This window comes from Rhamphochromis sp. 'chilingali', assembly GCF_963969265.1.
Source record: "Rhamphochromis sp. 'chilingali' genome assembly, chromosome: 1".
In the NCBI taxonomy this organism is placed as follows: Eukaryota; Metazoa; Chordata; class Actinopteri; order Cichliformes; family Cichlidae; genus Rhamphochromis; species Rhamphochromis sp. 'chilingali'.
In genome coordinates this window covers 70,159,064-70,172,026 of record NC_137929.1, presented here as the reverse complement: position 1 = coordinate 70,172,026, position 12,963 = coordinate 70,159,064, and the positions used below count along the sequence as shown (strand labels likewise).

At 46.9% G+C, this 12,963-nt stretch overlaps 2 protein-coding genes across 2 annotated transcripts; both read right to left on the bottom strand.

The window, feature by feature from the left end:
* Nucleotides 1-731: 731 nt before the first annotated feature.
* LOC308410071 (myelin-oligodendrocyte glycoprotein-like) lies at nucleotides 732-5,168 on the bottom strand (the record flags this gene model as incomplete). Its single annotated transcript, XM_080903158.1, has 4 exons — nucleotides 732-1,132; nucleotides 2,427-2,540; nucleotides 2,626-2,970; nucleotides 5,132-5,168. The coding sequence occupies 4 exons, from the start codon at nucleotides 5,166-5,168 to the stop codon at nucleotides 1,074-1,076; spliced, it is 555 nt and encodes a 184-aa protein (XP_080759284.1). The 3' UTR covers nucleotides 732-1,073.
* A 1,070-nt stretch (nucleotides 5,169-6,238) lies between these two features.
* tfr2 (transferrin receptor 2) lies at nucleotides 6,239-12,591 on the bottom strand. Its single transcript, XM_080881290.1, has 18 exons — nucleotides 12,525-12,591; nucleotides 11,916-11,951; nucleotides 11,619-11,835; nucleotides 11,361-11,544; nucleotides 10,954-11,094; nucleotides 9,988-10,096; nucleotides 9,670-9,912; nucleotides 9,450-9,589; nucleotides 9,206-9,381; nucleotides 9,010-9,129; nucleotides 8,810-8,892; nucleotides 8,668-8,731; nucleotides 8,522-8,589; nucleotides 7,392-7,462; nucleotides 7,224-7,308; nucleotides 6,922-7,146; nucleotides 6,706-6,846; nucleotides 6,239-6,624 (listed from the first exon to the last, which is right to left on the bottom strand). The coding sequence occupies exons 2-18, from the start codon at nucleotides 11,934-11,936 to the stop codon at nucleotides 6,370-6,372; spliced, it is 2,343 nt and encodes a 780-aa protein (XP_080737416.1). The 5' UTR covers nucleotides 11,937-11,951; nucleotides 12,525-12,591; the 3' UTR covers nucleotides 6,239-6,369.
* Nucleotides 12,592-12,963: the final 372 nt, after the last annotated feature.

Here is a 12,963-nt window from a genome sequence, read left to right as displayed (position 1 = left end):
GTAAACCCTCACAGATAGATAAACAAATGTTCTGAATGCACTGTGACTAAAATACAATGAGGTTACATCTCCTGTTACACTAATGTTTTTGATTTCATGTGTAGTTTGTGCATTGTGTTTAGTTCCCCTGTGACTTATTAGTTTGATCCTGTTGACCTGTGTCTCATTTTCCTCTCAATTCTTTGTCAGGTTGTCTGCTGTAGTTTGGATTTTTGATATTCAGTTTTCAAACCTTTGTTGTGGATTTGCTGCTGCATACATACATCCTTGGGACCACTTCCTTTTTAATCATGAAAGCATATTCTTCTTTTCTGTGGTTTGTTAAAAATCAAAAAGCTGATCTGGTCTGAAGCGCTGATGGTTCCTGACAGTCTGCAGCTTTTGTCTGAGGAACAACACGCTCTGCATCGTCGTCATTATGAGGTTATAATGTTAGAGAAACATCTGGGTCCTGTTCCAGACAGCAGGTGCAATAACTCTGAGCTTTCTATCTCACAGTCACCTCCTCCTGAACAATCATTTCTTTGGAAAATGGCATCAACATTCCCAGACTATCACTTAGACCTCAGTGAGATGACCCAGGCCTAAACTTTCTGATGAGCATCAATAACAGATCCTGTGACATGATTTAGTAAACAGCTGTATTCTTGTATCACACTAAAAACAGAGCACATATTTTCCTTGTGAAGTGTCCACACAGTGTCAGCCTGGTGTGAATGTTTGAATGAATCTTAACTGTCAGACTGGTGAACAAGCTTCCTCTCACACTCTGTACTCTGTGCTTCATCTCATTCTGCAGACATAACATTACAGGGAACCTTCCATGTGGAAACATGTTCCAGGTAGAACATCTCACTGAGGCTTATTCGTTAGCTGTTAGTAAAGGAAGAACAAACATCTTCAAGCTCGTGTTCTCAGAGCATCACTGAGCTTCACTGAGCAGCAGAAACATACATGATCTTGTCAGAGTGGAGGTGTGAGCTTCACGTCTTCTCCTCACTCATCAGCTCCTCGTTCTTCATTCGGACTAACAGACCCCTCAAACTCTTCGATTTCTCACCGAAGGAAAGGAGTCATCTTTGTCCAAATGGCCAGCGAAGCCCTGTCTGCCTTGGGTTACTGACGAGTTGAGCTGATGAAGACAAACACATAACGTCACATGACCCAGTCACACATGTCACATGATTTAAAGATTAGAGATGTCATCAGAGAGAGAGATGAAGAAGAAAGTCTTTAAGAGCCATCAGCTACCAGCTTCAAACTTTACGATTATTCAGAGCAATATCTAATACTAGTGACAGCACAAATTCCACTGTGTCTCACACACTGTCCAATATTACGAATGAACTAACCCTGGATTATTGTACCTCAGTAGATATATGCAGCTGTCCCTGGTAAATGCAACATGTGCTTGTGACGCCTGATGAAGGCTCTAAGGTCCCTGTTGATACAGCTCTAAGTACTCTAGGATCCCTGTTTGGGTTCTTTCTGTTTGCCATTCACTCGTTACTCCCTTGTGTATATTAGCCCTGTGTTTTCCTTTGTCACGTCGTACCTCCTTATGTGCTGTAAGCATCTCTTTGTTTCTGGTTTCAGTTTTAGTTCTGTGTTTCATACTCAAGGTTTTGGTTTGTTTTTCTGTGAGTTTATGTTATGATGGATGTTTTTCCAGCAAATAAAGCTGCCATTCTAAGTTTTTTTTGTGCACGAGTGTCTGGATTTGGGTCCACATGCAGGCTGCATAACCTCACATGACAATCTTAGCCTCTATGATGTCTGACAGGAGCTTCCATGTGGTACTGAGGCAGGTTATCATCTTGTAGTTGGGTGGGACCGGTCCCTTCAGGGGATCCTTGGGGATCAGGACTGTCCAGCCTTCAGTCAGTTATTCCAGGTGTGTCTCATCCATTAGCGGCTGGTTCATTTGTCCTGCCAGACAATCATGGAGTGCGGTCAGCTTCTTTAACCTGTAGGTATGGATCATACTGGGGCGCAGTGCTGTCCACTGCTTCAGCAGGTGTCGTTACCTGTGGAGCAGAAATGAGCAGCTCCGCCCGAAAAAGTTGTTCTAATGTTACTTGGTGTAACTCTTCACATGCTTTTCCACCTTCTTCTTTTTATGTATTTACCTGTGGAAGTTCTTTCTAATGAATTTCCCTCTCAGCTACATCAGGCCCGATTACAGAAGCAGCAGATTTACAGTTTCATGTCTCCGTTGATTGTGTCAGTGATTAACACAGGTGGGTGATGACAAGCAGATCTCACTACCTTCAGAGGTAATGCTTGGAAGAAACGTGAAGGAAGAAGGAACTAAAACATCACCGATTAAGTTCAGCAGAATTTCTTTACTGCACCAAACAGGAGGGTGAAGCCACTGAATCTCAGCTCACTGTAAACCGTGCACACTTTATAACACACTGACGTACCTTCTACAGTTTTAAGCCTTTTATGTTCACAATACAGGATGACGCCAAAGGCAACAATCAGGACAACCAGGAGAAGCAGGGCACCTGCGAGGACTCTGGGCCAGAGTGGAGGTTCTGTAATCAACACAAACAACCACACCATCATCGAACATGATTCACATCAGAGTTCACTTCTGCTCTGACTGTTCACAGCACTGACCTTTGACCCTCAGGTATACTTCTGTCCGCCTCAGATCTCGTCCATACTTCCGGGTGGTGCAGGTGTAGGTTCCACTGTCAGAGACTGTAGGGTTCCTCAGAGTGAGGCTGAGGTCTCCAGTCTGCAGAGCGTCGGCTCTCATTGATGTTCGGTTGGAGTAACGATGGTTTTGTTCTTTCAGCTCATCTCCGCTCTGCAGACGCACGTGGACTGTTGGCTTCTTGAACTCATCACGGTCCCACACTGCTGCTGTGGTGTCGCTGGAAACATCCTTTGCTACCTGACAGGGCAGCAGGACAGAATCCACCCCCTCATACACCTCCACACCTGAGGCATGCTGAGAAACTGAGGAGAGAAACATGAAACGGGTGATTCCACAAAGTTGAATCTGTTCTTCAGTGGGAGACTTCTTCAGTCTCAGCTGACTGCAGGTTTCTCAAACCTTATAAACAGTACATTTGCACAATAACTGAAACCTGCCCACTGAATGAACAATAGGCAGGGAGGTCAGTTCCTTCATCATTAAAATGCATATTGTCATGACCACTGATCAGATAACCATTGGGTGTGCCATGGGTTCCCCAGTTCACGCACTGTGGGCAATTTGTACATGGAAGAAGTGGAAAAGAGGGCTTAGCTAATCTACCCTGGAACACCACCAAGCCATTGGTTCAGATATGTGGATGACACCTGGGTGAAAATCAAATCTCAAGACGTACCGCATTTCACGGATCACATTAACTCGGTGGACCGACACATCAAATTCACCAGGGAGGATATGAAAAGAGGCAGGTTAGCCTTCTTAGACTGTGAGATTTCCATCAGTAATGGGGGACATCTAAAAGCTGACGTGTACCGTAAACCTACACATACGGATCAGTATTTAAGGTTTGACTCTCATCATCCACTGGAGCATAAACTGGGTGTCATCAGGATGCTACAAGCAAAAATTTCTGGCACAACTTCACCTACTTCCAAGGTGCATGAAGAGGGTGAAAAAGATCACAATACAGAAACTCCAGCAACACTTGAAGGTAAGACCAACGCTTTTCGGCTTGTGGCCTTCATCAGGGTCCTCATCAGCATGCTAACACACAGAGCGAACACCATCCCCACAGACACAACGGCCAGGGAAGGACAAGAACATCACGTCAGGAGGACCCTGAGTAAATGTGGTTATCCCAGCTGGACTTTTGTCAAAGCTGGAAAGGCACCTAAAGAAAGCTCCAGCTGATCCAGGAGAGAAGGACAACCGCTGCCTAAAAGAAAACCTGTAGTGATCCCATATGTGTCAGGAGTATTGGAGAAGTTGAGACGCATTTTTTCTAACACCAGGTCTCTGTGGCTTTTAAACCCCAAAACACGCTGGACAAAAACTGGTCCAGCCCAAGGATCGGGTCCCCGACACAAACAGAGTAACATATTGTACGCTGTTAAGTGCAGGAGGATTGGCAGGATTTATACATCGGGGGAACCAAACAACCTCTGGCGAAGCCAATGACACAACACAGCAGAGCCGCCTCGTCAGGCCAGGACTCTGCAGTCTGTTCACACCTACAGGCCAGTGGACACTTTCAATGATGAGGATGTAACATCCTGGACAGGGAGGGACGCTGGTTTGAGGGCGGAGTCAAGGAGGCCATTTACGTGAAAAGGGAAAGACCATCTCTGAATGGAGGAGGGGCCTAAGGGTCCATCTTACATGCTGTGATTGCAGCCATTCCCCAACTCTCTGTGAATGGGACTCATGGCCATTGATCAGTGGCTGTTGATCTGATTGGTATCATCAGTGAGACTCATAGACCTGTCTTTCCCACAGATGCAGGACAAAGAAGCTCTGTGCGAGTCAGCAGTGGGTGGAGAGCAGAGCTCCAGAGGGTGGAGGCCTCACAGAGCACACATTCATCCAGCAGGACAGAACAAAGCTCCACACAAACTGCACTCATTGTTGTGTTCATAGAGAGAAATGTCTCCATTCACAGCAGAACAGGCGCTCACTGACACGCGCCCAACCATCAGCACAGGTGGGCGGGACTTAATCATGTGTCTCAACATGTGTGCACACAGATGACGATGACCATAATTGCCTACACAAGAATCGACTCCCACAGATCATCTTGCCGTCTAACACGTGTCATGTGACCTCAGTCTGTCCTCGGATGACTGTCCCAAAGTTAAGTTCATCCTCAAGAGCGACGAACAATAATAACATCAAAAATAAGTAGAATAAAAACATAAAGTTCTCCACTCTAAACTGATTCCAGACCGACCGCTCAGATCTGCAGCCATTACACTCAGCACACCTCTTCTTCTAACATGCACAAACACACATTTGCACACACACATGCACCTACACAAAACATAAACATGCAAAAGCACACAGACATACAAACATGTGCACACACGAAAGAAGAAAATTTCAACAAACTCTGAACATAGTCATTGCAGAATAATAAGTCTTGACACCAGTGTGTGTGTGTGTGTGTGTGTGTGTGTGTGTTCCTACCATGCAGGAGGACCACAAACAGCAGCCTCAGCTTCATTCTCAGAGTCCAGTTAAAGAGTGTTTGTGTGACCCAGCTGATCCTCCTCCCAGTTCCCTGGTCTCATCATTCAGAGAGGCAGGACAGGAAGTGGAATGCAGGAAAGCATGGACCACCACCCATATTACAGTGAACCCCAGAATAGTGAAAGGGATGAACTGCACAGCACGACTTGGTCCAGTCTGACACAAAGCACCGCTGAACATGCTGCACAGGGGCAGAGAGGTGGAGGGCATACACGCTCTTTACCATAGGAAGGGTGGAGATAAGCCTCACTGTACCTGTAACACATGTTAGCATGGTGTTTGTTCAGAGCTCTGGTGGGAGCCCGACACGCTGATGAGCTCTGTGGTTTGATCCATTAATGAAGCTGTGATGTTGTCTAATTTGTAACCAGCATAATATGAAATAAAATGAACCTGAGCATCATAAACCTGAAACTGCAGTCAGAGATCCTGCTGGGAGTCATCACTGCAGAGGTTATCAGCTGTCTCTGTTCCACTCAACAGACCATAAACTGTGTTCACTTATATATTGAAGTAACAACAGTTGTGTAGCAGTTTTAATCTCTACCAGATTCATAGTTCAACATATTTCAGCTCTGTGTGTCACACTTCAGTTATCTGATTTAACTTCCTCGCCTTCATTACGTCACCCACCGCTGTTACGTGCACTCAACAGCAGCAGGATATCAGCGTGCTTTAAAACCTGATAGAACATCACTAGAATCAATAGATGGAGACTGATTTGTGTCCAGCTGAACTGCTGCCACTTTGATTTCTTTCATTCGTAGCACTGTCTGTGTAGCCAGCAGTGACCATGCTGAAAGCTACCACCAGAGGGCGCCATAACTGCTGTGGATTTACTATCATGGTACCTGTTAAAGTTGGTCTGAACTTATAAAACAGCAGCTGCCAGTCTCTGAGCCACATGCATCAACCAATGGGCACGAAGAATACCACTGATATGAGCTAGACAGCTGGTGATGATGATAATGATGATGTCACTGATGTTAACTTCCTGTTTGGGAAGTGAAAGGAAAGATAAAGAATCTCATCGTCTGTAAAACACTTTAATGGAAGTGAAATCAGTGAAAGGATTGATGAACATTCATTGACCTGAATGTCTGCACTGCAAACTCATATCTGCACATAAATAGATACTGATCGATAATTAATAATCAATCACTCTGGAGCAGGCCTCAGTGGGTGAAGCGGTGCATGTTGTGGATGCTCCACACGTCTCCATTCAGAGCGTTGGCGGCGCCCTGCAGCGTCCACGTGAACAGCGCCAGCTGCCGTCTGAAGCTGCTCTCGTCGAAGCGTCCGGGGTCAGAGGTGAGCAGGCCCAAGTGCTCAGTGAGCGCACTCAGAGTATGGTTGCCGCGGCCGTGGATCACATGACGGAATGGTGTCTCAACTGCAGACACGTACTGAGACAGGAAGTAGTACTCCACCTGCAGGACACACATGAGAAGACGTGCAGGGCTCGTGTCTCCACGATTCAGCTGTTCCAGTACTGTTTGCAGCACTCGTACCTTCATGATGCGAGTGTTGTAGAAGCGTGTTATGGTGGGCTCGTGCAGGTCGCTGTAGTCGATGGCTCTCTGCAGCGTCTCTGCCGCTCGGCTGTAATCTCCTCGAGCGCTGAAGACCCACTGAGGAGACAAACCTCTGGACTGGACACACACACAGAGGTCACATGACAGCGACAGGTTCAAACATGTGTAGAAACACTCACACAGGTGAGCTACCTGCAGCTCAGCAGAGTGTTTGTTGAGCTGAGCACTGAACTGCAGCACTGTCTGGGCGTAGGAAGTGATGCGCAGCGGCAGGATGTGGTCGTGGGCCAATCGCAGCACCATTTCCCCCACCAGCTCCCCTAAGCTCCGCCCCGTGACCCCCAGACGACCCCCCAGCACCTCCTGCAGGCGTGAGACACTGTCCAATGGCGTGTTGATGAATGGATATGCTCGCTCCTGAACATGTGACACGGATAACATGACATCATGTACCATGACAGTGAGTATGTATGATGTTGGCGTGTAACGTGTACCTCTGTGAATCTGAGCTCCATGGCTGGAACTCCTGCAAACGCCGTGAAGCTGAAAGCGCCGCTGTTCAGATACAGTGGCTTCGTACTGAGGAGACAGCAGCAGCTCAGTCAGGCGTCATCACAGTAACGTGTGTGTGTGTGTGTGTGTGTGTGTGTGTGTGTCCTCACATCCTCCAGCTACCTCCATCTCTCTCCGCCTGGCTGTAGATGCTCTGACCTGCATGTTTGGGATGCTCCACCTGGAACACATGAAGGCCCACTCATGCACAGCATCATGTGGTTTGGTAATCAATTGATAGTTCCGGTTAACCCTTTATTTACCACAGCCTGTACATACTTATATTAATAGCATATTCATAACATCTTCATACCATGTACATTCTAACATACCTGTAATAGATCCATATAATGTAATATATCTATATTATTGCCAAAGCACTTCTGGATGGATGCAAACAGCATTTCGTTGCCTTGTACTTGTGACATGTGCAATGACAATAAAGGTAAATTCTATTCTATTCTGTTCTATTCAACTGATGGGCCCAAGCAGTCTTTAAATGAGTGTGACGCTGTTTCTGTTTGAGAAGATGGGGTTTATGGGAATATTCAGTGTATCATGGTAGCACAAGGCCTAATGTACACGTCACTTGACCCTACTCTTCAACCATTATGGGCTAGAGAAAAAATTAAAACGTTTTCTGAAACATGAGGATGATTTATTTTTCATTTAACAGCCAACGTTAGAAAATCATCCCAGGCTTGCATGATTCTTGGTTGATAAATGGTTAAGAGAGGCTGGAAAATAAGGCCTTTGTCTGTCCAGTAATTTAGTCTTTCAAAGGCAATGGCACAGACTGTGGTCTCACAGACAGACTCACCTTTGTGAATAAAAGCTATTTGTAGATACATTTAACTGTAGTGTGGTCACAGATTCATGCTTTTACTGTTACATGATTGGGGCTTGTCTGGGATCGTTCCCAACTCAAAAACAATAATCTCAACCGTGCATACATAGATGATCCAACAATTATACTTCAGCCACACAAAATGGACAGAAGAACTAAATCTTGGGGTTCAATTCATATATTATATTAAAACCTTGGTATTTTTAAAGTGTTTATTGCAAATGAGTGTGTCATCGCCATAGCATGCACACAAAGGTCAGCTGTTGTCCATGTATAGATCCCTGAGGGACTCCGGGTCAACATTATTTTTTTTTTAATAAATGTGTGAGGGCGATGAGCTCCATCCAGCTGTGTGACCACAGTATTAATGCATCACAGATGTATCACACACACCTGTCTGATGGCAGCGTCCAGCAGGTCAACCAGGAGAGGACTGGTGTAAGCTGACAGGACCTCATCACCTGATGAGAAGGACAACATAAGACACCGTGTTTGGTTAGCAAAGAAAATGCTTTCTGATTGGCTTCAAGCTCTGTTACCCATGACTGCCTGGTCCAGACTGAAGTAGGCCACAGCCTTCAGGTGAAGCATGGACAGATAACCCTGTCAAAGGTCCAAGGTCAGGCAGTTATTTTGATAAACTGTTAAATTTGGTTTGGTTTGTATTTTCTGTGACTGAACCTCAAGCCATTCGGTTGCTCCAACATTCCCAAAGTCTCCAGCATCCCAGCTGACAAACAACAAGCTGCGTCTTGGACTGAAACCTGTAAACGAATCCATCAGTTCAGACAAATCAGAGGAATCAACACACCAAAGTAATGCCAGCATCATTTCAGCTCCCACCACCACAGTAAGCACACATGCATCCAGGTGAGTCTTACCCTTCTTCACCATGGCTGAGAAGGTTCGAGCCAGCTCCAGCAGGATCGCAGTTCCAACTCCGGACTTCACGGCTCCCGGACCCAGACAGTCCCTCTGAGCTCCCAGTATGATGTACTGGTCTGACAGGGAGGGAGATACTGAGGTTTACCACTGTGGCACATTCACCTGTCTGTGTTTGTAGTCAGCAGAGCGTACCTGGCTCCACTCTGCCTTCCAGTGATGAGAAGATGTTGTTGAGCAGGATCGGCTTCATCACGTTCTGAACCGACATCTGGACTCTGCGTCCGTTACTGAACTCGGGACCGACAACGCAGCGCACGTACGGCAGCCGACCCTGCCAGGGCCGAGGACAGGACGGACCTGTCAGCTGGCTGAGACACAGAACAGCACTGTGAGTCACACTCACACCTGGGCAGGTTACCTGAGGGGTGGGGCTTACCTAAGCAGCTTGGAGGCCACAGTGGCAGTAATTGGCAGGGCTGGAATGAGTGGCAGACCGGAGGACTGAATGGGCGGGAACTGAGTGTGATTGAAGGAGGGAAAGCCAGGGGTGAAGGGGTCCCCTGACCCTAGGTGGACCTGTGATTGGACAACAGAAGGGAGATGAGGATGCTTATTGGCCAGGAGACGTGGATAATGTTTGTTTGTGTGCGTGTTACATGTTCAGACACAGCAGTGTGTGTGTTCAGGCCAAGGCGGCGAGGGTCCTGCGGCACATCAGCAGGGTCAGGGTAGATCAAAGCTCCACTCGCCCCGTTCTTCTCAGCCAACCAGACCTTCTCCGCAAAACTGACCCCGCCCCCAACACGCATCACCACCACACAGCCAGCCACAGACACGTCCTCACGTTTCAGCCATTTAAAATCCTCCGGTCGGCCATAGTTGGCATAGACCACACCCCCCTGCAAAGAGACATACATCAGTAACTGGGACTTTGGTTACCATGGTGACAGATACTTCCTTTCTGGTTGGCTCACTGTGGCATTTCCTGTGGAGCTGTACGGGCAGTAGTCAGAAGGGTTGAGAGGAATCTCTTCTGAGACCCGACCTGCAGAGTCCACCAAGCTCAGAGAGCTCCTCTGAGACCTGCACACAAATAAATGAATGTAGCACCCTCTGGTGGTCAAATTAGAGCACTGCTGAAATGTTAAATAGCTCTTTATAATGAGCTGTGTGTAAATGTGGGTTTGGTTTCTGTCTTTAAATCCAGCCGTTAGTCCTTTTCTGCTATTCTCACTGTTATTACAGAGTCATTCTCATTTGTTCTGATCAAGTCACTGCTTTGGAAACATTTCAGAAGTGATTTCATTAAAAACATATGAGGATCCTGTCTCAGAGTGATACTGAAAAGCTAGTTCATGCATTTATTACTTCCAAGCTGGACTATTGTGATTCATTATTATCAGGATGTCCTAAAAAGTCCTGAAAAGCCTTCAGCTGATCCAAAATGCTGCAGCAAGAGTCCTGACAGGGACTAGAAAGAGAGAGCAGATTTCTCCTGTTTTGGCTTCCCTTCATTGGCTTCCTGTTAAATCCAGAATTGAATTCAAAATCCTGCTCCTCACATACAAGGTCTTAAATAATCAGGCCCCATCTTATCTTAATGAGCTTTTTATAAAAGCTCATTAAGATAAGATGGGGCCTGACCGTCACCCAGTAACTACGGTGCAGGAAAAATAAAGCTTTTTTTGTTAAAGTTTTAATTCAGCTGGTCCTGGATCAGCTGGTTCCAAATCAGCTCCAGAGCCTGACCACATGTTCAAAGCAATGGTTCTTTCAATAAGTGAAAGAACCAGGATGTGCTGGGACTTTACTCGCGCTGAGCTTCAACCAGCTGCATCCATTTAAGACCCAAAAGTATCCTGATGTGACATGTTAAGTGTATGATAGGTTATTTTGTTGCTGGTCTGTCCTGAATGTGGGGGAGCTTCTCTGACTCTTACCTGTCGGGGAACTGCAGCGTGGCGTATAGCGACTCAGTCCAGGTGTGGTCCATCTGCAGCTCCCTGAAGCGCTGCAGGATCTCTGAGGCCAGAGAGGTACCCTCCGAGGAGCCTGGAGGATGAGCTGCCCGGCTCACGCGACTGATCACACATACACACAGAAGTTATTAAATAGGACCCGACTAAATTCTTTCATCGTTAATAAAATAATAACGTTGCTGCTCTACCAGGTGTAACAATCAAGTTTAACATCCAGGCATCCATGAAAATGGAATTTATTAAGTTTAACAGAGTTACAAGTTAGCAGGAAGTTAGCTCGCTAGTTTCAGAATCAGAATACTTCATTGATCTGTTCTTGTTTTGCCTTATAATCTGGTGCCTTTATGGTCCATGGTGGCGAACATTACCTGACTGTGTTGTGGATGTCTTCATCCTGTAGCAGCTTCCTCATCATCAATCTTAGCTCTCCCAAGTAAAGCCCCGCCCCTCCTTCTGAAGGAGCTTTAGCCCCACCCAGCTGCTGCTCATGCCCCTGCTCTGCTTGTGAGCAGTGGTACCGCCCACTGAAGATCCCATAAGCCAATAGGAACGCTGGAAGGGAGAAGCAATGCCGGCTTTAGTCACATGATGAGACTAATCGGTTAAAATGATTGGCATCTGTTTACCAGCGGTGAACACGATGACTCCGCCCACACACAACAGCACACAGCATCGCCGGTCTCCATGACGATACCTCATCACCAGAGCTGTGAGGTCACTGAAAGGTCCCGCCTCCTCCTCGTCTTCTGATATCGCCAGCCGCAGCTCCGCCCGCTGAGCACCTCCCACCTCCTCTTCTTCATCATCATCAGACACTGAGTGGTGGACGGACATCAAGGAAGCCTCCAGAGAGAAAGATATAACCATGGTAACAGGCGAAAGGAGGCGGAGCTTGTCTCACCTGTGTTTCACGTGTGTCTCACCTGTGTCAGGTGGGTAGTCATGGTAACAATGCAGCTCTGCAGGCACAAAACACAGGGACAATCTCAACAACAGGAAAATATATACCTTCATTGTCTCAGGAGATTAGAAATAAAAGCGTCTGGAGGATGTGAGGTTATGTGTTAATTTTTGCTTTTGTTCTAACAGTTTTTACAAAGTTCAGTTTACAGAACTGAAGATTTTCACCAGTCCAAAATGTCTCTGTATGTGTAGCTTTGCTACGACTCGGCAGGTTTGAGTTTTCTCTCTGCTTGTAAGTGCTCTCAGGTGAGATTGCTGGGCTCAGCCGTCCTTCACACGCCTGGTTCGAGTGGCAGCACCGTTCTCTGCAGATCCCCCTCAGCAGTGTGGAGACTGTACTCACCTGCTCCCCCCCAAGCCTTTAACTTGGCAACACAGAAAATAACGCTTGCTGTCCACTCAGCTATTTGACCCTCTCTCTCCTCTCTTACAGAGCTCTCTGTGCACCATGCTAAGGCAGCTTCATAACCTTATTCATCTGACCTAAGCCCCTCACCAGCAGTGAGTGACGGCACCACAGGATCGGAACCTGATGGGGTCGGCAGCACACACACACAGGAGATTCTCACCTTCACCTCCGACTCTCTGTTTGGACTCCGGCTGCTCTCAGTTCAGGATCCAGAGCTTCATCATGGGTCAGGATGAGCTCGGGTTTTGTTTTTTTTTACTCTTCAGCCCGCTGTGATTGGCTGCTCACAGGGGTCAGAGGTCAGCGTGTGCTGTCTGTTTGATCTGCTTAACTTTATTAACAGCAAAGTAAACACACGCCCACACTGCAGAGCCAAAACAGCTCTCTGTCATTACAGGGTTTGAAAGAAGAAACCGATCACATGACCGTGGACACAGATTTATTGAGAAAAGAACACAAACACCCACAGAGCTCCGCCCCCTCCAGCCTGACAGCCAAACAAAGCAATGAGAGGCTCAGGACATCAGGAAGCAGCTCACCTGGTTGGGCCTGAGCGGTTCCTGGTGACAGACAGGTGTAAAAACGTGTACGTACACACA

Bases quoted from the DNA above. Each gene is read 5' to 3' on its own strand.
- tfr2 (XM_080881290.1), bottom strand. From the start codon at position 11,936: ATGACTACCCACCTGACACAG. The intron at 9,913-9,987 runs GTGAGCCAACCA...GTCTCTTTGCAG, and splicing joins GCTCCACAGGAAATGCCACA to GGGGGTGTGGTCTATGCCAA. The intron at 9,130-9,205 runs GTACGCTCTGCT...CCTCCCTGTCAG, and splicing joins GGAAGGCAGAGTGGAGCCAG to ACCAGTACATCATACTGGGA.